The sequence below is a fragment of the Cebus imitator genome, unplaced genomic scaffold (genome assembly GCF_001604975.1).
Source record: "Cebus imitator isolate Cc_AM_T3 unplaced genomic scaffold, Cebus_imitator-1.0 Scaffold63, whole genome shotgun sequence".
Classification (NCBI taxonomy): Eukaryota; Metazoa; Chordata; class Mammalia; order Primates; family Cebidae; genus Cebus; species Cebus imitator.
Window position 1 is genome coordinate 5435199 of NW_016107378.1, and position 25592 is coordinate 5460790.

At 36.5% G+C, this 25592-nt stretch overlaps 1 protein-coding gene and 1 non-coding gene across 5 annotated transcripts in view; both read left to right on the top strand.

Moving 5' to 3' along the window:
* BRD7 (bromodomain containing 7) overlaps window positions 1-25592 on the top strand; it is a 40830-nt gene that overhangs the window by 3240 nt on the left and 11998 nt on the right. For all 4 annotated transcript variants that reach the window (XM_017530159.2, XM_017530161.2, XM_017530162.2 and 1 more), the window contains exons 3-8: window positions 7275-7404; window positions 7722-7779; window positions 12226-12370; window positions 15995-16105; window positions 22385-22569; window positions 23576-23699. In XM_017530159.2, the coding sequence (XP_017385648.1) occupies window positions 7275-7404; window positions 7722-7779; window positions 12226-12370; window positions 15995-16105; window positions 22385-22569; window positions 23576-23699 (753 nt within the window). The remainder of the gene's footprint in view (window positions 1-7274; window positions 7405-7721; window positions 7780-12225; window positions 12371-15994; window positions 16106-22384; window positions 22570-23575; window positions 23700-25592) is intronic.
* Window positions 9863-9966, top strand: LOC119471524. Its single transcript, XR_005200597.1, has one exon. It is a non-coding gene; the product is annotated as a small nucleolar RNA U13 (small nucleolar RNA).

The window sequence follows — 25592 nt, forward strand, 5'->3', positions numbered from 1 at the left end:
TGGATTTATTTCCCATCTTGTACTTTGAATTTCCAAGAATTTTTTTTCTTGTTCTCTAATTGTCCTTTTTAAAATAGCACACTGTTGTTGCTGTTAAATGCAGTATATTCTTTTCTATCTCTGAGGATATTAATTGAAATTTTTTCATTTTTTTCTTCTAAGTTTTCTTTTGCTTCCTGCCCTGTCTCTTTCTCTAAGTTCTTCAATTTATCTGTCTGTCTCTGTTTTCTGTTGAAAGCATCCTTTAGTTGTCTGTTGAGCTTTCGAAGTCTGTACAAAGCTAATTAAATGCTTTATACCCAGACAGAGTTTGTCAGTTGATGGGATTTATTGTAGAATGACTAACAGGGACTTGGTCATTTTTGGTGGCATGACTCTTAAAACGTTAGTTTCTTTCCTAAATGTTCAGTCTTACATTTTCCCATGTTATGTAAAAAATAAAATAACAGCTCATAAAAATGCTCTTGCCATCTGATCTCGTCATACACAAGAGGATAGTTAAGTAAAACTAAGATGCAATAGTTAGAATTATGTGTAGGCTGTTAAATTGGTTAAATGATTTATAATAATTACTGAAGTACTTCTAAAATCACATTAGAGGAAATAATTATATATATACCTGTCATGATTGTAACACTGAAAAATCTGCACATACGTTTTACAGACAACTGCAACTTATCAGGCACATAGCTCATGCTAGGTTCTGAACCGAGCACTTGATGTATGTCATCCTGCTTTACTCCCTACTGTAATCCTGTGAGACTGGTGTTATCATCTCTCTATTTTGTTGGATTTTGGTACAGTACACATAGCTTTTTATTGAAATAGCTCAGGCGAGTGGTCTCAATTTCTTTATTGAAACTCACTTTCTGTTCTGAAGAACATAGTCCTAACCCAAATTATGTCTTAACAGCTTTGTAGGTTAACTTCAGGTTTAGTTGCTGAAAGAAGATAGGCCAGTCACATTGCTTAGGGATGTTGTCAGAATAAAATGAGAAAGGTAGTCATTAAAAAAATTTTTTTACTCAAAAGCATTAACACATATAGGATGTTATTATTTATACAGCTAAAGTTAAGTAAGACTATAATGAAAATTGCAGTAAATTCCAGTAAATGCCTATTTTATTAAAGCACTATCTATACTAAGTCCAACAGGGGAGGCACACTCATAAAAACTAACATTCGCATGTTTAATGTCTGCCAGGCACTGTTCTAAATTATTTGTGTATATTTACTGTTTTAATCCTTATAAATAATTCTGTGAGGTAGGTGCTGTTAGTATCTCGTATTGCTGACTTGACTGAGCCAGAGTATGAGGTAGCTTTTACCTAGAGAGGAGCAGTGACTGTAATTGTATTAAGCAAAATGAGAATTCTGGCAAAACACAGTTCATTGACTTGTGCCATCTGTCACACATGGGATCTCCGGGCTGCTGTGGTTTACCTGGCTTGGCAGAAAACCCACCTCCTTTCTCAGTGTTGGTCCGTGTGTGTCCCTCCTGAGGTAGTGGTCTCAACCCCAGAAGCCCTTTCCAAGGAAGGAGGAACTCTGAAACGGGGCCTGTGAGTAGCATTGCTTCTTTGATAGAAGGGCTATTCATTTGTTTATTTATTCAACAAATATTTACCTGACATCTGTTATCTGGCCAGACTCTGCTAGGCGCCAGTGATTAAGACAGACAGACAGACAGATAGATATAATAAAATAAAATCCTGCAGGAGCGGAAAGTTGAACTCAGGAATGATGCAAAAGTATAAATAAACCTCACAGCCTGGTAAATCCTAAGAGAGGTTTGAATAAAGTGTTCCAGGAGTCCAGGGAAAGGTGTGCCTCATTCTTCCGTGGGAAGCGAGGGGAGAGCATCATAGAGGTAAAGGCTAACCTGTGTAGCAAATGCAGCTGCAAGGTAATGAAACATTTTTTATTGGATTCTAAAATCAGCTGTTAAAAGGGAACTCTAAATTGTTTTGCATATTGGAAGCATTATTTGAATATATGTATTTGTATATATCCTTCAAAAGTAGCCAAACTGAAGTATGGTACTTATTACTAAGGACTTCAGCTATTAATTTGCATGCTTTTGTGCTCCTATTTCATGCTATCTCCTATGACTAATTACTTCTGCAAATACTTAGAAAGTATTATGTGTAAGGCATTGTTGAGCTTGTAGGTACAGAGCTGAATAAGACAAGGACCCCTGTCCACAGGGAGCTCCAGTAGAATAAGCAAATGTCATTTGTTGAGTAAATAATGTAGTTCAGTGAGTGTTAAATCCTAATAATCTGAGCAAAGATTTGCCTTAAAAGCATTAACTCACAAATTAATAAAATAACTTGCAGCAAGTCATGGGCAAATTAGAATCAAGTCAGAAGTAAGTAAAATGTGTGTATAGTTACAGAAATAGACCCTGTTCCTTTCTCCTGCCTCAGATTTTCATGCACACAGGATATTTCCTCTGCCTGGAATGCTGTTTCTACACACCCACGTCCACCCCCAAACTGGCTGGATTCTTTCTCCTTCAGATCTCAGCTCAGATGTTACTTCCTCATGGAAACCTTCCCATACTTTACGAGTCTAAATTACTTTCACCCAAAAGTTACTCTGTCCTTGAAATCTGTTTTGTTTGTTTGTTTGTTGTTTTTAAGACTAGTCAAGTGAAGCAGTTGGAGTGAAGAAGGAACAAAGAAATCTGTAGCTTGTGATCAATTAGTGGTAAACATGTTTTTTTTTTAAATGAGTTGTTTAATGCATGTCTCTGCTGTTCCATTGTGAGCTCCATCCAAGCAGGGCTGTATATATTTTCTCTTTCACTATATATCCACATGGTAAAGCCTCATTTATTTATTGAATGAGTGTCCATCATGTGCTAAGTAATGTGCAAAACTTCATATCAACTATCACATTTAATCCTTAAAATAGTCCTATGAGGTATGTATTGTTGTGTCTGTTTTAAATATTAGAAAATTAGACTACAAAAAATTGTATAGTTTATCCATGATGCCATAGCTAATTATATAGTTTATCCATGATATCATAGCTTTGCCACCTACTAGTGACGAGGTCAGAATTTGAACCCACTTTATAAACTGTAATGTAAACTCTTCTTCCTTAACTACCTAAAGTTAAATGGCACGAATATTTTTGTATAGTTTTCTATATGTGATTAACAGAATTTACTATTAACCAAAACCATGTTATCGTATGGTTTTATATAACTGTGTTTCTTTAGTAAGTGACATTCACAACAGGATTTTAAACATACTCTGAATTATGAAAAAGAAAATGTGAAGGTTGGAATCAGAATTTTAGGTGGAGAGAGACCCGTAGAGATCAAAGCCTTACATTGTACAGATGGGAAACTGAGACTAAAAGCAGTGCAGTAACTTGTTCAAAGTCATATGCTGAACTAGAAGCTAGATCTCCTGATTCTCCATCTGGAGGTAACATGCCACAGTATCGCTATTCAGTTTAGGGTAGTTTCCAAGTATATGTTTTTATATTCTTTTTTTCTTTTGGACTTCCTAGCCCCGAAGGCTTTTTGCTTTACTGAATAATAAAGTGGTTACTGTAGACCAGGATAACTAGGTAAAGATACTAGGTAAGAGTAGTACAGAAACATATCCTCCTTTGGTACTTTTTCCACTTTGCTGGTTCATGATTAACCATCTCATTGACTGTGTAAGATAAATAATAACAGTTAAATCTCCATCTTGCATGTGGGAAAGAGGTCTCATGAGAGTAAATGAATTGCCTAAGGTCACAGAGTGGTTTTTTACTTTATTTATTTATTTTTTTGAGACAGGGTCAGTCTCTGTTGCCCAGGCTAGAGTGTAGTGGTGCAATCTCGACTTACTGCAAACTCTACCTCCTGGGCTCAAGCCATCTTCCCACCTCAGCCTCTCAAGTAGCTGGGACTACAGGTGCACACCAACACTCCTGGCTAATTTTTGTAATTTTTAGAGACGGTTTCACCATGTTGCCTAGGCTGGCCTTGAACTTCTAAGCTCAAGTGATCCACCAGCCTTGGCCTCCCAAAGTTATGGGATGACAGGAGTGAGCCACCGCGTCCAGTCAACAGAGTGTTTTAAGGATGAAGCTGAACTAGAGCATACATTAGCAAGCTGGCCAACAGTTTTTGTAAATAAAGTTTTATTGAAACACAACCAAATTTATTTACATATTACCTGTTGTTTTCATACTACAACATACTATTATTCAAAAGCAGAGTTTAGTAGCTGTGACAGACCTTATGGACCACCTAAATATTTACAGTTTGGCCATTTTTGGTTTTTGTTTTGAGTTGTTTTTGACACAGAGTCTCATTTTGTCACCCAGGCTGGAGTGCAGTGGCACAATCTCAGCCCACTGCAACCTCTACCTCGCAGATTCAAGCAATTCTCCTGCCTCAGCCTCCCACATAGCTGGGATTATAGGCCCACACCACCAGCCACAGCTGATTTTGCATTTTAGTAGAAAGGGAGCTTCGCCATGTTGTCCAGGCTGGTCTCAAACTCTGGCCTCAAGTGATACACCTGCCTCAACCTCCCAGAGTGCTGGGATTACAGGCATGAGCCACTGCGCTTGGCCCAATTTGATCGTTGAGCAAAAAGTTTGCTGGCCCCAGCTCTAGACTCTTGGCACTGGGACTAGACTAGTTTTTTTCTTCCTGGGAGAATGCATACTGCCTTTCAAGCTGTCCTTTCTTCACAGGTCACATTTCATAGGAAGCAATCTTTGTCCCTGGGGGCTCATATTCCATAGAACAGATATTCTAAACTTGCCAGTCTACCAAAGATCCATACCAGGTTTTCTGGACAAAGGATTTAAAATTTTCCAAAGTTAAGAATTACTGCAACAGAATATGTTGTAAGGTGGTAAAAAATACATTAATCAACTAACAGTGGTAACTGGGATCAAGTGCGTGAGTAGAGTTTATAACACTGTTCTCTGGAGCTTTTAAAACAATAACATATTCTGTATTAGGTGCTTTGGATTCCGAAAATACAGTGCAAAGCTCTAGATCAGTGATTCTCAAAGTGTGGTCCCTGTACCAATAACACCCACATGGCCTGGAAACTTGTTAGAAAGTACAGATTCTCAGGCTCTACCCCATACTTGCAGGATCAGTAATTTTGGGGATACAACCCAACCATCTGTGTTTTTCATGAGACCTTCAGGTGATTCTAATGCACACAAAAACTTGAGAACCACAAGAGGACCCCAGAATTTTTGTTTCTTGCAAAATCCTAAGTAATGCTGGTGCTGCCAGCCTGGGGACCATGCTTTGAGAACCACTGCTCTAGATACTAGAATAAGAAAATAGGGCATAGGCCAAGAAAATAGCTTTCTGAGTTTGTAAGATCCTCTTGAGAATCTTGATTTTGATGAGCTTGAAATGGGCATTGTTGGACAATTTTACTTCAAAAATCTAAATTTTAGAAATGCAGAATACACAGAATAATAAAACTACCATCTGATACCAACCATCCAGCTTTAGCAGATCTCAACATTTAGTTGTGTGTGTGTGTGTGTGTGTTTTCCCTAAGGAGAGAGCAGACAGAGATGAAATTCCCCTTGTACTTTTTCAGAGTCCCATTTCTCTGTTTCCTTCTAATACAGAGAATCATTACCCTGCATTTGGTGCATGTCACATACATGTTTTTATAATTACAAGTTCTGCATAAAGCTTACACATTTTCATACTTACCTTGTAAGAGATAATTCTTCTGCAATGTTTTTTCCAACATTGTTTCTGAATGTTATCCATGTTGATACAATTTTAGCTCATTTATTTTACGTATTATGTAAATATGACATAATCTATTAACCCATTTGCCTTTTAATAGGCATTGGATTATTCCTATTTTTTACTATTTGAAACAATGCTGCAGTATATAAGTCTCCATGTATACTGTAGGACAGGAAATTTCTCTGGTATATGCACAGAGAGTAGTAGCTGAGAACTGGATAAAGTCTTTGCTAGCTTTGCTGCATATTGCTAATTTCTCTGCTAAGGATTGTTCCTATTAATTCACCCAATTGCAAGGTGTGAGAATCCCATTTCTCTACATTTTTATCAAAACTTGACATTTTCAGACATTTTCAATTTTGCCAAAGAGAGGTGAAATACCTTCTTATTTTACAATCTAATTGCCCAAGTTCTAGGGAGCTTGAGCTAGTTCTCATGTTCTCAACATTTCACGTTTCTTATTCTGTGAGCTACCCGTAATGTCGCTCACCTGTTTCCCCTTTTGGATTTTTTTTGCCTTTTTGCATAGATTTATTGATGTTCTTCATGGAATCTTTCTTAATGTTTTATAAGTTGTGTTTCAAATACTTTATCTCAGTCTATTACTAGATTTTTAACTTGGTTCATGTATTTTGTTGAGGTACCAAAATTTGTCAACTTAATACCAAATTTATCAAGTTTTTTCTTTAAGATTTATTATTTTTGTATCTTATTTAAGAAAGTTGTTTACTTCTGGGTCTTAAAGATGCTTTACTTTGAAGTTCTGAAGCTTTGTTTTGTACATTTAAGTCTTTATCTGGAATTGACTTTTGTGTATGGCATGAAGTAAAGCTCTAATTCTGTTTTCTCTTTTCAGGTAACCAGTTGTCTCAGTGCCACCCTTTTGTCATTTACTTATAATGTCACCTCTGTGATATACTAAGATTAATCTGTGTACATGGGTCTGTTTCTGGGCTCTGATCTCTTCTGTTGTTTTTTGTGTCCGTCCCTGTGTCAATCCCACATTGTCTTATTATCACTTTATGCAAATAATATCTGGTAAGACGTATCATCTTATTCTGACCTTTTTCAAAGCTATTCGGTTCTTAATCGTTCACTCTTTGTGGTAAATTAATACAATTGACTTGTAAAATTCCATGTCAAGTTTTGATTGCCAATACTCTCTGAATTCATGAACATGGTATATCTCCTTTATTCAGGTCTTCTACTGTGACCTTCAGTAAGGTTTCACAGTTTTTCCCGAAAGGTTTCGGGTATCTTTTATTAGGTTTATTCCTGCATACACTGTGTTGCTTTTTTGGATAGTATTATTTTTCTAACTGGTTATTTCTGGCATAGATGCACTTTTTTTTTTCCTTTGTGAATACATGCTCTCCTTTTCCAGTAGATGGCAGTAAAATACATTCAGTTCGTTATTAAGAATATTTTCTTTGCAATAATGTCTTTTTACTCCTTAAAATGATTTGTGTATTTAAAGATACTGGTTCTGAATTATTTCTAAATTAGCTCCGTTTGTTCCATTTAGGAGGATAAAAAGAAGCGAGATCGAGACCGTGTGGAGAATGACGCAGAAAAAGACCTCCAGTGTCATGCCCCTGTGAGATTAGACTTGCCCCCTGAGAAGCCTCTCACAAGCTCTTTAGCCAAACAAGAAGGTTGGAATAACTGTGAATTAACTATCCTGAATGAGGAGGCTGAAATTGTTATAGCTCAGGAAAGTAGTGGGGTTTTAGCTTCTAAGTTGGAGCTTTGTGATTTAATTTTTAAGTTTTTTTTTTCTCTCATACTGCATAGGAGCTGTAAATTAGCTTCAATTTTTGAATTGATAACTCTCAAACTTCAGTATATTTTTAAGATAAATGGAATTTCTGTATGAGATCTCTAATAATGGTTGTAGAAGAATAATCTAGTAAATAGTACTGTCTAGAATACTCCTTTTTAAAACACCCTTTTCCTTTTTTCTTTGCTTTAGAAGTAGAACAGACACCCCTTCAAGAAGCTTTGAATCAACTGATGAGACAATTGCAGAGGTAAGTGTTTTTCCAATATTTTTATAACATAGAAATTAAAATGGCAAATGTGTAGAATCCAAACCACATTTGTGCCAGACTCCAAGCATACTTGATTTTAAAGTGAATGATAAATATTTTGCCTGGCAATAGAAGTACTCCAAGAGGCTAACTTTTAGATATTCTAAATTTGGTATGTTTCCCTGGCAACTTGAAGGGCATTATGTAATACTTTTAATGACAGATTTCCCCGTCTCTAAAATAATTTCTGATGTTAAAACTTTAGGAATAAATAATACAGATATTTCCACTTCGCTAATAGATAGATATACTTTCTTTGTATTTGTACAATGCTAATCATGCCATGAATGTTAAGCAATTATTAAGTATGGGAGAAAAAATAAAATACCCTAAAATAGGAATCATGGCTTTCTTTTAAAAGCATAAATTTGTTCAAAAAGTTCGGTGCCTAAGCCAGTGTTAAGTTCTTAAAAGTGAAAAGAATAACTCAGTCTTTATTAAAATATTTATTTTGATAACTCCCTTTACTTAGAGTTTAAATTTTCAGTTCAAAGATATTTACATTATTTCCAAAGGGTTTATGGTTGTAGATCATGCATTCTTACAGTGGACTTTCTTTCATTGTATTGAACTTAAGTCAACTCAGAACACATTGTAAGTAATTTTTCTCTAGTGTAATCTGTATTCAATGCCTGTTCAGGTTTTTAGTTAAGATCAGAAGTTAGCTGAGTACAGTAGCTCACACCTGTAATCCTGGCACTTTGAGAGGCTGAGGCAGGAGGATCACTTAAGGTCAGGACCAGCCTGGTCAACATAGTGAGACCTCATCTCTACAAAAAAACAAAAATTATCCTGGTATGGTTGTATACACCTGTAGTCCCATCTACTCCAGAGACTGAGGTGGAAGGATCACTGGAGCCCAAGAGGTTGAGGCTGCAGCAATAGCTGTGATAGCGCCATTGCACTCCAACCTAGGCACCATAATTAGATCTTTTCTCCAAAAAAAAAAAAAAACTGGCCAGGCATGGTGGCTGACACCTGTAATCCCAGCACTTTGGGAGCCCAAGGCAGGTGGATCACAAGGTCAAGAGATTGAGACCATCCTGGCCGACATGGTAAAACCCCGTCTCTATTAAAAATACAAAAAAATTAGCTGGGCATAGTGGAGCACCTATAGTCCCAGCTACTCAGGGGGCTGAGGCAAGAGAATCACTTGACCCCGGGAGGCAGGGGTTGCAGTGAGCCAAGATCATGCCACTGCACTGCAGCCTGGCGACAGAGTGAGACTCCATCTCAAAAAATAAAAATAAAAAATAAAACCAGACTAGTCTCTTCATTTTTGGTGTTCGCATTTAAATAAGTCATTCTTTACTTGTCCAAAAAGTGAATAAGTATTGGGTATTCCATCACAATTTACAAGGTGTGACTATAAAGTGTCATGGCCGCCTTATAGTTTTTCTTGCAACATAAGATCAGAATGTAGGTTAATGATGTCATCTTAAAAGAAATCACTTAATTCTCAAAAGAAGACATTCAAATGACCAACAGGTATTTGAAAAAATATTCAACATCACTCATAATTAGAGAAATGCAATTCAAAATCGCCGTGAGAGATCACCTCACCCCAATTAGAAGGGCTGTTATCAAAAGACAAAGAAAAAATGCTGGCAAGAATGTGGTAGAGAAAGGGAAATTGTATATACTGTTGGTGGGAATGTAAATTAGTATTGCCATTATGGACAACAGTGTGGAGGTTACTCAAAAAAATTAAAAATGGAACTACCATATGATCCAGCAATTCAACTACCGATTGTATATCCAAAGGAAATGAAATCAGTATGTCCAGGAGATGTCTGTACTCTTGTGTTAATTGCAGCACCGTTCACAGTAGCCAAGATGGGGAATCAATCTAAGTGCCCATCACTGGATGAATGCATTTTTTAAAATGTGGTATATATACCCAATGGAATATTGTTCCACCATTAAAAAGAATGAAGTGCTATGATTTGTAACAACATGGATGAACCTAGAGGACATCATGTTAAATGACATGAGCCAAACACAGAAGAACAAATACTGCGCAATCCTTTTGTAGTTCGTAAGTGTAATGACTGGGTTTTCATGTTCCTCTGTGAGGTATACCTCCCTCAAATCTTGTTACAACATCAGCACATGACCCATCTGATGGGAAGACAAAAAAAAATGGGGTGAGGGGACAAATATCACATCATCTCAGTCGTGTGGGATCTTAAAAAGTTGATTTCATAGAAGTAGAGAGTAGAACAGTGGTTACCAGAAGCAAGGGGGAGAGGTAGAGGTTGGTCAGCAGGTACAGAATACAGTTAGATAGGAGGAATAAGCTCTGGTGTTCTGCTGCACAGTAAAGTGACAATAGTCCACAACCGTTATATACTTCAGAATCGCTAAAAGAAAGGATTTTGAATGTTCTTATCTCAATGAAATAACAAATGTTTGAGGTGATAAATATGCTAATTACTCTGATTATATCATTACACAGTGATATCAAAGTATTGTTATATATATGTACATCAGTATATATGTGTTGAAACATCACACTGTACCCTCTAAGTATGTGCAATTATTATATATCAATTACAAACAAAACCTTAATGAAAAAAGAAAACACTTCAGAAAGTATTTCTTAGTCTAAACACATTAGCATTGTTCAAAATGTTTTGGGAATTAGAACCCAGAGCCATGCTGTTTTGATTAGTTTTAGTGATTGGATGATTCCTCATCCTTACCAGGAGCTAAGCCTGATTAAAAAAAAAAAAAAAAAAAAAAAAACTAGTTAGTCAAGTTTGATAATAGTATTTTTGGTCAGAACTATATAGGGCTCTGTATTAAAATGACTGACCTATGAGTTAGATCATTTCCTCCAAAGGGTAGCTGCAGGAGGCAACCCAGAGATGAATGCTGCTGTTACAGTAACTCCTGTGGACAGTGCACATTTTGATGTATAGGTCCTGACTGAGTATTTATAAATGAGGATACCATCACTTTGATGGCTTTTGTGATGATTTGATAGAAAATATGTCAAGTGCCTACCACTGGAACTAGCAACATGGCAAATACATTCTAAAATTTGTCATTAAATTTTTTTTTCCTTTTTTTATTTGTTTTTTTGGGTTTTTTTTTTTAGGCAGAGTCTCTCTCTGTCACCAGGCTGGAGTGCAGTGAGGCAATCTCAGCTAACTGTAACCTCCACCTCCCGAATTCAAGTGATTCTGCTGCCTTAGCCTCCTGAGTAGGTGGGACTACAGGCACATGCCACCACACCAAGCTAATTTTTGTATTTTTAATAGAGACGGGGTTTCGTCATGTTGGCCAGGATGGTCTTGGTCTCTTGACCTCATGATCTGCCCACATGGCCTCCCAAAGTGCTGGGATTACAGGTGTGAGCCACTATGCCCAGCCAAACCATTTTTTAAACCTTTTTTTTTTTTTTTTTTTTTTTTTTTTAAATTTTTATAAATTTTTGTTTTTTTTTTTTTTTTTTTTTTTTGGTGTTATTATATGGAGTAAGAAAACTTTTGTATACCAGATTTCCAGAGGGGGGAAATATCAGCATAATGATTTAACCATATAAAGCACTGATTCTCAACCCTGACAATACTGGAAATAAAAATGCCAAATAGTCAAATCCCAGTGTGGCACTCAACCGTGAACATATCAATGCCTGGACCTTCTTCCTCGAGATCCTGATACAACGAGTCTAGGGTGAGTCTTTCTTCCGCTTCTTCCCCAAATTGGAATTTTTTTTTAACTCTCCTGTATGATTCTGATGTACAGCCAGAGTTGAGAATCTGTGATGAAAAGCACTGGTTTTCAAATTTGGGTTTTTGATTTGGGGGTTTTTTTGGTCCAGTCCTGTCTTGGCACGTATTTGGGGGTATTAAGAGGACCTTTTTAATGTCAGTGTTTTTTTTAGCATCCCCTGCATATACATGATAGAAGTTATATCCAATGATGGAGAAAATAGACATACATGGACTAGAAATGCAAGCCTATTAGAAATTAATATGGAGAATTGTAGATGTTTGTTCATAATTATTATTTGGGCCCTTTCCCCTTTGGTTGATTAAAAATATGCAGTACTAATCTCCCAAAGGTTAAAACATTGGTCAGTTAGTTGAGGTTATTTTGCTTCATTTTTCCTGTGTAGGAGGCGCTATTAATGAGGCTGAATATTTTGAAAGAAAGAGTCTCCATTCTAAGGGTACATACAACTAGTATATAAAACATTCTTGTTAGTGAATAGTTAATAGTCTATAAAACCATTTCTTCAGTAAGTTATAAGTACGTTAACTTACTACTACAAATTCTTTCTGCATCTGAAGAGCTTCCACTGACTTCTGCTCCTAGACCAATAGATTTATTTGTAATAAAATAAAATATAACATTCTGTTTTGCATATCTTCACAGAAAAGATCCAAGTGCTTTCTTTTCATTTCCTGTGACTGATTTTATTGCTCCCGGCTACTCCATGATCATTAAACACCCAATGGATTTTAGTACCATGAAAGAAAAGATCAAGAACAATGACTACCAGTCCATAGAAGAACTAAAGGTAATTCTTCAATCCTATAGACACAAAATCTTGGTAGAAATCTGTGCATCTGATATTGAGAATCCTTCTCATTGACCTTTTATTTTGCACAGAATCGAGTTTATTTTAATATCCAGTACATTTGTGTTTTTCTGCTTCAGAAAACTTTTTATGAGCTTGGTGATGGAAAACCAGATGAAATAAGCCATCTGCTATCTTTCATTCATTACTATGTTTGTCTTTAGTGAAATTTTGAGTTTGATATGTGTTCCACTGTATATTTTTCCCAACCTCAGAGTGAAATTTTTAGCTTTAGATCAATACAAGTAAAATTAATATTTTAATAAAAGCTGAGGGTTTTTTTCTATTTCTAGACATATAAGGTATACATATTAGCCCATTCTTATACCGCTGTAAAGAACTGCCTGAGACCGGGTAATTTATGAAGAAAAGAGTTTTAATTGACTCACAGTTCCACAGGCTGTACAGGAGCCACGGCTGGGGAGGCCCTAGGAAACTTAGAGTCATAGCGGAACGTGAAGGAGAAGCAAGCACATCTTCACATGGCGACAGAAGAGAGTGAAGGGGGAAGTGCTACGTACTTTTCAAACAACGAGTTATTGTGAGAACTCACTATCATGAGAACAGCAAGGGGGAAATCTGCCTCCATGATCAAATCCCTTCCCACCAGGTCCCTCCCCCAACATTGGGGATTATAATTCAGTATGAGATTTGGGTGGAGACACAGAGCCAATCCATATCACATACACTCTAAAGAATAAATTGACTTGTCCAGAAATTAAAGAGAAGTTTAATTACATTTTCTAATTTGATGAAAGTTAATTGCTCTCTGAGTTCATTTTGGCTATATTCGTTGAGCATATTTTCTTCAGCTTTAAGAAGAGAATAGAAAATTTACAAGGGCCTGAAATCACCCAAGATAATGTATATACCTAATGTTATGGATGAGTATTTCCCATTTTGGTGTATGCTGATTTCAGGGGAAGAAACCATGTATATTAAAACTTCCTATGTATTCAACTGCCACAAACTTAATTGGTTTAAATAATATCTGTTTTACCTCTTAGCTCACCTGCCTTAATGGTTAGACCCTACTTGGTTACCCTAATTAGTTATTTTCCTAGAAATAAAATAAGATCGTGTCTTTACTTAGTCCTTTTTCATCCACATATTGATAAGCTGAGATTTATGAAGAATACCGTTGTTTAGTGCTCTTTATTATTGAGTTTATAGGTAATATTCCACTTACTCCAAAGAACCTGAATTACATTCTCTCTTATTTAGAGAAATGGGAACTTTTCCCAACTTTTTTTGTGGTGAAAATTAGGCTAAAGCTGTTTATTTCAGCATATTTCTGACCTTACCATTGCTTAATGGAAAAGAATTTCAGTTTTTTGAGTTTTTTTCTTTCTGTGAACAATTTTCCCCTGTCTTTCTCTTATGGTAAGAAGAGTAGAAGTGTGTCCCCAGAGTATTTTCAAGCAGATTAGAGTTTATCATAATTGAAAGGAATTGGTATCTTAGCTCTTTAGAATTTCTAGATTGCCATTTTTTTCCTAGGGAAAGCTGAAGGCTGAAATAATATTTATTAGTTTATTCAGTTCATTTGGTGGTTGAAGAGTGTGTGTGTGTGTGTGTGTGTGTGTGTGTGTGTAAAGTGTGCAGGAAGATTCAGCTTGTTGAATGACCAACTGCCATCACACACAGTCCAGTAAAGCCCAGCACATTATGTTAAGATTTAAGGAATCTACAGATTGCCTTAATAAATCAGTCCTGTGTTCATTAGAACAATCCAGTATTCTTGCCAGTTCATAAGCTTGTTATTATCTGGCCAATTATAGGCCAAATGGTCACTTAGTTTAAGTATACAATCTAGTATCTCCTTTCACTTGCATCCCATCCCCCCAAATATTTATTTATTTATTCTTATTTTTTTTTTTTTTGAGACGAAGTCTCACTCTATTTCTCAGGCTGGAGTACAGTGGCATGATCTCAGGTCACTGCAACCTCTGTCCCCAGGGTTCAAGCAATTCTTGTGCCTCAGCCTCCTGAGTTGCTGGGACTACAGGCATGTGCCACCACACCCAGCTAATTTTTTGTATGTTTAGTAGAGACGGGGTTTCACCACGTTGCCCAGGCTGATCTCAAACTCTTGGTCTCAAGCAATCCACCTGCCTCAGCCTCCTAAAGTGCTAGAATTATAAGGATGAGCCACTATGCCCAGCCTACTAAATCTTAATGGAATGAAAGAATATCTTTTCTGAATATCTGTAGCAAAGATATAATAAATATAAAAATATAATACTGTATTTTTACTTTTGCTATATTTAAATACACAAATACTTAACATTGTGTTATAGCTGTCTACAAGTCAGCTTGTAGGGTCCTTTGGGTAGCCATGATGAGCCTTGAGAGGGACCAAGAACCTGCTAAAATTACACAAAGACTTCTGTGTTCAGCTGTGTATATGTGTACTTGAGGAGTGGTCCCACAGCTTTCATCAGATTCTTAGTGATCCAAGACCTGGCAAAGTCCCAACTGTTTAGATTCATAGGCCAAACTGAAGATCTATGTATACTTCTTCCACTTCAATACCAAATTTATTGCAGCCTTTCAATCAGTCTTACATACTTTACATAGCACTCACTCTACTTTGTTCCATTTAAGTGTTCTAAGCTGTCATCACTATTAGTGGAATTTGTATGTTTTTGGTTTTTAGAGGAATTTAATAATTCCTACATTATGTAATTCCTGTATTAATTTAATAATTCCTATAACAATTTAGACGCTGATTCTCTTCTTGGGTTTTTCTTTTAAATTAGTAAGGCCTTGGTATGATGAATCGCACATTTATAAATGTAAAAATTACTTAACCATGAAAGCATGCAGTGGGGTCAAGTTCTCCAGCACATGCACAGGCTTTGAAATTTAAGCCAAAAAGACCATTTTGGTAATTTGGCTACTCCAGTTACATGCTTTAAACTCCTTGAGGTTGTATGGTTTATTTCACATTGGCATAGTTTTGCAACATTCTGCAAATTATGTTTAGTTTATGATAGTATCCAAACACATAAAAGTAGTGTAAATGTTTTAACGTTTTTGCTCAGTTAATGTGAATTTGGCAGGAAATACTGCGATAATTTAGGACTGCTCCATTTTCAGTCAAGATCTGAAATAAAATGTTTAGTTCCTAAATGGAAACTTAAGATCTTTGTTTTAAAGCTAAGAGTAATATTTTTTTAATTATATGAACTGCTCAGCTAAGATCATTACGTATGAAATAAAAGTATTTTCTTGAAATTTTTTTTATGTGCAGTAAGATTATACTGAAACCCATTTAAAGGTTTCATTCTGGGATCTATAGTTTATATACAGGTACTATAAAATATATAAGAATTTGGGAAATAATACTGCTGGCACATTTAAATAAATTTAGCAGTATTTGTTTTGTTGGTGAGTCTTAAAATTTAATAAGTTGTTATTAGTATTGTTTAGTAAATAGTGAAAGAAAGGAATGTTGTGGCTTTTTTAAATTCTTAGAGGACCTGTATGGTTTCAACCCTGGAGGTGTGGGGTAGTTTGTTTTGCTTTAATGCATTTTCTCCCTTAATATTCTTTTTGCAGGATAACTTCAAACTAATGTGTACTAATGCCATGATTTACAACAAACCAGAGACCATTTATTATAAAGCTGCAAAGAAGCTGTTGCACTCAGGGATGAAAATTCTTAGCCAGGTAAAGGAAACTCTTTGTCATAAATAATAATTGTTACACAGTCTGTGCCCCTGTTTGTTGGCCGTAGAAATACAGATAGAATACAGTATTGATTTTATTTTATTAGCAGATTATATTAAAGTAGAAAATACTAAATGAAAAAATATGTAATAAAGAGAAGAAAATTAAGACAGGAAAATTCTTACTTGGAATCAATAAAAATACTGGCATTCATTTATAATTATCTCTTTAGAGGCTCTTGAAACATCAGCCTGAATTCCAGGATAAGACTGGCTGAATTATGAGAACTTCGAAGAAGAAAGCTCTCTTTGCATTTGGAGGGGTGGAATCTAATGTTCTGGTCAGTCCTGTGCTTCTGGGTGAAGCACAGAATTTCTAGTAGAAAGAAAATATAGTCATGCGCCACATAATGACATTTCCATCAAGAACAGATTGCATATACAATGGTGGCTCCATAAGATTATAATAGTGTATTTTTACTGTACTTTTGCTATATTTAAATACACAAATACTTAGCATTGTGTTACAGCTGTCTACATTATTCAATATGGTAACATGCTGTGCAGGTTCCTAGCCTAGGAGCAGTAGGCTATACCATTTAGCCTAGGTGTCTAGTAGGCTATACCATCTAGGTTTGTGTAAGTGCACTCTGTGATGGTCACACAACAAAATCGCCTAACAGTACATTTCTCAGAACGTATCCCTTCATTAAGCTACATGTGACTATAAAAAAGAATTCAGACTCTCCACAAGAGCAGACTCTTCCTTAAAGAATAAGAATTAGTGCATAGTAAGGCATTTGAGGTCAAAGAAGTATATGCATAGGCACAGACACATCATCATCAAACTGCAGGAAAGAGGTTAAACATGAGATACTGTACACAGGGGGAAAAAATTGTGAATGTTGTCCCAGGATGACAGTTGATAAAAGGCTTTGAAGGGTAAACTCAGGTGATCACTGTGCATCTGCAGGAGAAAAGAACTCACAAGATAAGTCCTATCTTGAGGTTTTTCTTACCACTCTGAGTAGGAGAAACCTACTAGTAAAAGACTACTTTTGGGAAACGAATCAAAGGTGATCCTGGCACCATACCATGGCAGGCAGGGAGAAGACTAGGTTTTCATTTTGGCTCTCTTCCACTAACTTGTGGACCTTGGGCAAGACAATAACTACCCTGAGACTCAGTGTTCTTATCCCTAAAGAAGTGTTTGGTCTGTAATCTCCAAGATTTCTAGGGTTACTGTTCTGATTCTAGATAAGAGGTAGCGTGGAGAGGATACTATGAAAAAGAACAGCAAGATAGGACAGGAATTTTGCAAAGAAGAAATGGTGGGTTTAAGACACTGGCAGAAGGAGAAAGGAATCAGAGTTGAGAGCTTGAGCTCACATTCAGGGGAGTTAAAGGATGATAAAAATGCATCTGCATGTGGTTTTCCGATTTTTATGGTGATCATTTTTCTGTATTACAGTTTTACATTTAAAGAAATGCCTTGGTGTACAGATGTCTGAGTGTTTGTGTGCTTGGTTGAGAGATTCTTGGATTCACTTAACTAGGGAAGGAAAAATGTGTTTGAATTGTTGATTATTCTTGCGCTCCCAATATTTAGACATCATCAGTTCCCACCCTTTACAGAAGACTTGGGAAACTAATGGAAGCCAGTTACCCATCTTTGACAGCATTTGCAGAGAGGAAAGAGGAATATGAACTATTTAAACCCATTCTTTCCAGAAAGACTCTCAGAATCTAGAACCACGCCATATTCTAGGTTTAAAGATCTGGAAATGCTTATTACTGTATTTGAAATAAAAGTGCATTTAACAAATGCAGTCTTAGTCACTCCAAAATGTATACATTGAATTGGGTGAGGGAGCCTAATTTTTAACGACCTTTGATTTACCACTTCCTTAAGTAAAGTAGTTAATAAAACAAGCAAAAGATTCCAATATCTCTTGAATTTTACTGCGCTGTGGAGTTATTGAAAGCACAGAAAACAAAATTTTCGTCTCCACTTTCCCTTCCCTCCCTCCCTCTTTCTTTGTTGTCTTCCTTTTTTTCAGATCTTTTGCTGTTGAGGAGTCCCACCCATCCTGTGTTATTAGCTTCCTGTTGACTGTTCTCTCCACCCTGCCTGGGAGGGGTCGTCACAACAGTGATTTTTAAACAGTTAAATTTAGACCTTTTGAGTTAACTCTTCTGGTAGTTTGTGCTCCCAAGAGAGCCTAGCACACAATGTGTCTTTTCAAAGATAACTGTTTTTAAATGTTCATTGAAAAGATTCTAGAGTAGTCATTCATCATTTTTCCAGTTACACTCAAATAGCAGATGTTAGTAGACATGTTATTTTTATAAAGAATGAACAGATGAGGCCAAGCGAGGTGGCTGACGCCTATAATCCCAGCACTTTTGGAGGCCAAGGTGGGCAGGTCACCTGAAGTCAAGAGTTCAAGACCAGCCTGACCAACATGGAGAAACCCCATCTCTACTAAAAATACAAAATTAGTCTAGTGTGGTGTCGCATGCCTGTAATCCCATCTACTCAGGAGGCCAAGGCAGGAGAATGGCTTGAACCCAGGAGGCGGAGGTTGCAGCGAGCTGAGATCTCGCCATTGCACTCCTGCCTGGGCAACAAGAGCAAAACTCCATCTCAAAAAAAAAAACAGATGAAGAATAACTTTGTATCTCCTAAATAAATACTTGAATAGAATGCTACATTGTAGTGCAAACAAAGTAATACAAACAATACTATTTGTAGCATAGTGATTTGACTTTGAAATTGGACCAATCAAAGTTCAAGCCCTAGTTTTACCTCTGGAAGCTTTGTGACTTTAGGCCCTGTAACCTTTGTCAGCCTTTTTCCTGTCCTGTAAAGTGGAGATAATAGCACTTACCTCATGGAGTTGTGTCTGGTACATGGGTAAGCACTCAGTAAGTGTTAGCTACGTTATTGGCAAAGAATCAGCCCTGTTAGCCATTTAATATTGTAAAATTGAAGATCAATAATATGCTGACTTGGAGGCATTTTAATTACCAAAATAGAAAAAGACATTACTTTCAAAGGAAAATTAAACTTCATTATTTCCTGGGACTTGTTTCTAGGTTTAGAAACTTCTCTAATTAATTTTGTACATGTCATATTTTTTAAAATCTCAAAGTGTTCTTAAGTTTTGCTTTAGAAAATTCTAGAGTGGAAATAAAATTATCACTGAGAGCTTACAGAAATAACTCACTAATATTTTTAATGTAGCAAAATAAAACATGTTTTTAAAAATCAAATGGATTTGGACTTTTTTTTTTTGTAAGACAGTTTCACTCTCATCCAGGTTGGATTGCAGTGACAGGATCTCACTGCAACCTCCACCTCCTGGGTGCAAGCAATTCTGATGGATTTTTTTTTTAAGTGATACTGTTGATTTTTGTCAAGGATTCAGAGAAACTTTCAAACCCTAATGTAACTTGGTATGTAAATTGATATACCTTTTCTGGAAGGCAGTAATTATCAAAAGCCTCATTCTCCTTGACTTAGAGTTTCCTAAGAATTTATCCTAAAGAGATAGCGGTTCATAGATTTATTTATAATGATGTTTATGATACTTTTTTTTTTATAATAGTGGAAACATGGAAATCTAAATGTTTAGTCATAGGGCACTAATTAAATCATGATATGGACATGGGGTTAAATACAGTTATTAAAATATTTTAAGTATTATGGAGAAGAAATGATTACAATTTATTAACTGAAAAAAATGCTTTTTAGTGAATATTCAGTATAATTCCAGTTTGCTAAGTAAGACTTGTAATGGTTGGAAAAGTACTGGAATGATAGGCCGGTTAACACTGTTCTTTGATAATACATTAAGATTTTTATTTTCTCCTTACCCATATTTTTATTTGTCCACAATAAAATATATCACTTTAATGGTTTTAAGATTACTTTAAAAGTCCAGTAAAAAGCAGCAGAATCTGTGTTCTTGAGGATCTTACCACCTGCACTACTAATAGAGCGTCATAGAGCGTGGTGTGGTGTCACATTAGTGACAGCAAGCCTAGTCTTAGTTGCTGGTTTAGTGACCTTAGGTGAGTCATTCATTGTTTCTGGGTGGTGGTGGTCCTGTTTGAATGACCTCTGGTTCTTTTTAGTTCTTTTTTTTTTTTTTTAATATATATATATTTTTATTGTACTTTAGGTTCTGGGGTACCTGTGCAGAACATGCAGGATTGTTGCATAGGTACAGACATGACAATGTGGTTTGCTGCCTCCATCCCCCTGTCACCTGTATCTGGCATTTCTCCCCATGTTATCCCTCCCCAACCTCCCTACCCTCTGCCGTCCCTCCCCTAGTCTCCCCCAAGAGACCCCAGCGCATGATGCTCCCCCCCCCGTGTCCATATGTTCTCATTGACCAACACCCATCTGTGAGTGAGAGCATGCAGTGTTTGATTTTTCTGTTCTTGTGTCAGTTTGCTGAGAATGATGGTTTCCACATTCATCCATGTCCCTACAAAGGACACGAACTCATCGTTTTTTATGGTTGCGTAGTATTCCATGGTGTATATGTGCCGTATTTTCCTTGTCCAGTCTATCATCGATGGGCATTTGGGTTGGTTCCAGGTCTTTGCTATTGTAAACAGTGCTGCAAAGAACATGCATATGTGTTTATAATAGAACGATTTATAATCATTTGAATATACACCCAGTGATGGGATTGCTGGGTCAAATGGAATTTCTATTTCTAGGTCCTTGAGGAATTGCCACACTCTTCCACAATGGTTGAACTAATTTATACACTCCCACCAACAGTGTAAAAGTGTTCCTATTTCTCCACATCCTCTCCAGCATCTGTTGTCTCCGGATTTTTTAATGATCGCCATTCTAACTGGCATGAGATGGTGTCTCAGTGTGGTTTTGATTTGCACTTCTGTAATGACGAACATTTGTTCATATGTTTGTTGGCCTCATAAATGCCTTCTTTTGAAAAGTCATATCCTTTGCCCACTTTTGAAAGGGTTTGTTTTTTTCTTGTAAATTTGTTTTAGTTCTTTGTAGATTCTGGATATTAGCCCTTTGTCAGATGGGTAGATTGCAAAAATGTTTTCCCATTCTGTTGGTTGCCGGTTCACTCTAATGATTGTTTCTTTTGCTGTACAGAAGCTCTGGAGCTTAATTAGATCCCATTTGTCCATTTTGGCTTTTGTTGCCAATGCTTCTGGTGTTTTCGTTGTGAAGTCCTTGCCTATGCCTATGTCCTAAATGGTTTTGCCTAGGTTTTCTTCTAGGGTTTTTGTGGTGTTATGTCTTATATTTAAGTCTTTAATCCATCTGGAGTTAATTTTAGTGTAAGGTGTCAGGAAGGGGTCCAGTGTCTGTTTTCTGCACATAACTAGCCAGTTATCCCACTATCATTTATTAAACAGGGAATCCTTACCCCATTGCTTGTTTTTGTCAGGTTTGTCAAAGATCAGTTGGTTGTAGATGTGTGGCGTTGCCTCCAAAGCCTCTGCTAGTTCTTATTTTCTGTTACTCCACAGAAGTCTTCCCTGCTGATGCTGTGCAGCCCAAAGGAGATTGCATCCCATGTTTTACCCAGTGATAACTCTCAGAGTCACAGGCAAAGTAGTCAGTAGAAACAAATATGCCTTCTTAAAATTAACACAGAAACATCGAGCCCTTAACTACAATGAAAATTTCACAGCACATCATTGCAGTGGAAAATTAAGCACATGTTTCACGAAATAAAAACAAGACTTCTTTGGTTAGAGAAACCATTATGTACTCAGGAAGGAACTGTGCCACCAGCCTGTCTTCTCCTCAAGGCTTGTTGTTTTCACATAGAGCTAAATGCCTGGGCTACCAGAATACAGAGGTACTTCACACATTCACATGCCCTAAGCTTTGATATACCTAACAATTCTTAAGTGTCAAAAGATAAGCCAGTCTGTTAAATACAAAATTTTAACACACCATTAAACTAAATTTTACTTTTTCAGTTCAGTACTTCAAAGAATACTTAGTCCTAATTTGTACTTTCTTTTCTGTTAACTTTCTGATAGTACAATAAAGTTGTAAAACTTTCTTTGAAGTTGGAAATTAAATTTTAAGAATTGAAGGTATAGGCCTTATCATGGTTTCTAAGTACAATACTCTCTTGGTATGAATATGTTTAATTGTTTTTCTTCCCTGGTTAATGATAGGATAAGTGCAAACTCCTGTGGGAAAAGAATGCATTACTTTAAAAGTTAATGACAAACGTATAATAATAATATTTTCAAATACATTTAGGAAAGAATTCAGAGCCTGAAGCAGAGTATAGATTTCATGGCTGACTTGCAGAAAACCCAAAAGCAGAAAGACAGGACAGACACCTCGCAAAGTGGAGAGGACGGAGGCTGCTGGCCAAGAGAGAGAGAGGACTCTGGAGATGCCGAAGCACAAGCCTTCAAGAGTCCCAGCAAAGAAAATAAAAAGTAAAGGATCTTTGGGATGTTAAGGTCAAACTGTCTTCTTCAAGCCTAGTAAGGGGGAAAAATACTGATTTGGGGCCTGACTTGGGAAGACCAAGTGCCTGCCAGTGTGTCCGTGGTGATGGCTTTTGGCATGAAAGTCCATTTCAATGGTATGATACCCCTCTTCTCATACAAAGCACTGTATGGGATTGTCCAAACACAGCTCAGAAAGCAGTTCTAATATGTATTCTTTTTGAAGCAGTTTTAAAACTATAAAGAATCTTTTGGGACTCATGTGATCCGTGAGTTTATTTAAATAGAACTGTTTGTTTTTTAAAAATGCATAGTCATTACCTCCTTCCATAAAGGAGCAAGGAGTTCAATGGGAGCACCATCACTGCTGCATCTTAAACAGATGGGCTGTCACTGTATCATGCCCATGTTTTCCACCCAATGTCACCTGGTGGGAGTAACACTGAACCACTGGTCCACCCAGGCAGCCACCTGTGCAGCTGACAGCAGCCGCATCTGCCCACTCACACCACTGGGAGCGAACCCTGACTGCCCAGCACCTCACTGCCAACTTTAGGGGTGGAGTTGTAGTTAGCAGTGTGGGATTTTTGCTCTCATAATGCAAAGAAAGTAAACTAGTGACAGGTTTCTTTTTTCTAAGACTTACACGCTTTACCGTTTGTTTTGAATTTAAATTTTAAAAATCAAACTTTAAAAGAACAATGGTATATTCTTTTCCCTTCAAAATAATGTTTGAGGTAGAACGAACTTTTTGAAAGTTCCCAGAAAAACTTTTAACACAAGGAACACTGGACAGAAAAAGGTAGGGAAATAACATGTCAGGTGTGCCTTACTGTTTCTATTTGTATTAGAGATCTTTAACAGGTCATCAAGGAAATAAGTTTTAATGGTGACTGTAGTACAGATGTCTCCACTTTAGTTGTATTTAGAATTCATTTTAATGTTTTCATCTTATCTTTTTTTTTTTTTACTTAGTATTAATGTGTGTTTTCAGGAAAGACAAAGATATGCTTGAAGATAAGTTTAAAAGCAATAATTTAGAGAGAGAACAGGAGCAGCTTGATCGCATCGTGAGGGAATCTGGAGGAAAGCTGACCAGGCGGCTTGTGAACAGTCAGGTGACTGAGCTTTTCCTTTCTTTTCTCTTCCTACTTAGTTGGGACATCTGAAACTTTTAGTTTTTAAATTGCTTGCATATTTTTAATCCATACCTGCCATAGAGTTCTTCATCAGTATAATACTGAGCAGAAAAAAAAAAAAAACAACAACAGACAGTTTCTTACAATGGGTTTATCAGGGTGTTAAATGCATTTTCAGCTCATGATATTTTCAACTTACAATGGGTTCATTGGATGTAACCCCATTGTTTTCTCCCTTTCTGTAGAATGTGTCTTTGTTGATAGTTTCTTTGGCTGTTCAGAAGCTGTTTAGTGTAATTAGGTCCCAGTTGTGAATTTTTGTTTTTGTCACATTTCCTTTTGAGAACTTAGAAAATTTTTTGCCAAGGCCCATGGCCAGAAGAGTATTTCCAAGGTTTTCTTCTAGGATTTTTTAAATTTGAAGTCATACATTTAAGTGTTTCATCCATCTAGAATTAATGTTTGTATACTGCAGGAGGTAGGAGTTCAGTTTCTTTATTCTGCATGTGGTTAGCCAGTTTTCTTAGCACCATTTATTGGTCTTTCTACCTGGTTTATTTTTGTTGACTTTGTCAAAGATCAGTTGATTTTATTATGTAGCTTTATTTCTGGGTTCTCTGTTCTGTTCCATTGGTCCGTGGGTTGTTTTGTTTATTTGCACTTGCATCATGCTGTTTTGGTTATTGTAGTTTTGTGGGGGGTTTTGTTTGGTTTAGTTTTGAGACAGGGTTTCACTCTGTCCCCCAGGCTGGAGTGTGCAGTGGCACAATCTTGGCTCACTACAACCTCCACCTCAGGAGCTCAAGCAATCCTCCTGCCTCAGCCTCCCAAGTGGCTGGGACTGCAGGTGCGTGACACCGTGTCCAGCTAATTGTGGTATTTTTTGTAGAGATGAGGTTTCACCATGTTGCCTAGGCTAGTCTCAAACTCCTGAACTCAAGCGATCTACCCAGCTCGGCCTCCCAAAGTGCTAGGATTACAGGCGTGAACTGCTGCACCTAGCCTATAGTATAGTTTGAAATTGGATAATGTGAGCCTCTGACTTTGTTCTTTTTGCTTAGAATTGCTTTGGCACTTCAGGCTCCGTTTTGGTTCCATATGAATATTAGAATAGTTTTTCTGAATCTGAAGAATGATGTGGGAATTTGTTAGGAATAGCATTGAATCTGTAGATTGCTTTGGACAGTATGAACATTTTAACAATATTGCTTCTTCCATGAGCATGGAATGTTTTTCCATTTGTATCATCTATGATTTCTTTCAGCAGTGCTTTTTAGTTCTTCTCGTAGAGAGGTATTTCACCTCCCTAGATAAATTCCTGGGTATTTTATTTTGTGTGTGGCTGTTATGAATAGGATTGCATTCTTGAATTGGCACTTAGCTTGAATGTTATTGGTGTATAGAAATGCTACTGATTTTTTATACATTGATTTTGTATCTTTACCAAAAATACATTTTTCTTTATATACTCTATAAAAATTGTTTCTCTTATATCTAGTAATTTTAATCACATATATTAACTATTTTAATTTTTAGTGACCCTAATTTCGAGTAAAAACCCTAAGATTACTTAATAAAGCATGACTTTAAGATCTAAAATTACTGAAGAGAATTTTGAAACTACTAGTTTTATTTGTCAAGGATTACTAAAGTTGCGTGAACTAGAAGACATATGAGCCAAATTCTTCTTTCTTTTCTTTTCTTTTTCTTTTTTTTTTTTTTGGATTTTTTTTTTTTTTTTTTTTTTTTTTTTTTTCAATTGATTAGAGCTCTTTGATATATTTTAGTAGTGCTATATCACATACACATACATGTATAGACATGCAAACACACAAAAGCAGATCTAGATTTATAGGATTCTTCATTTGCCAG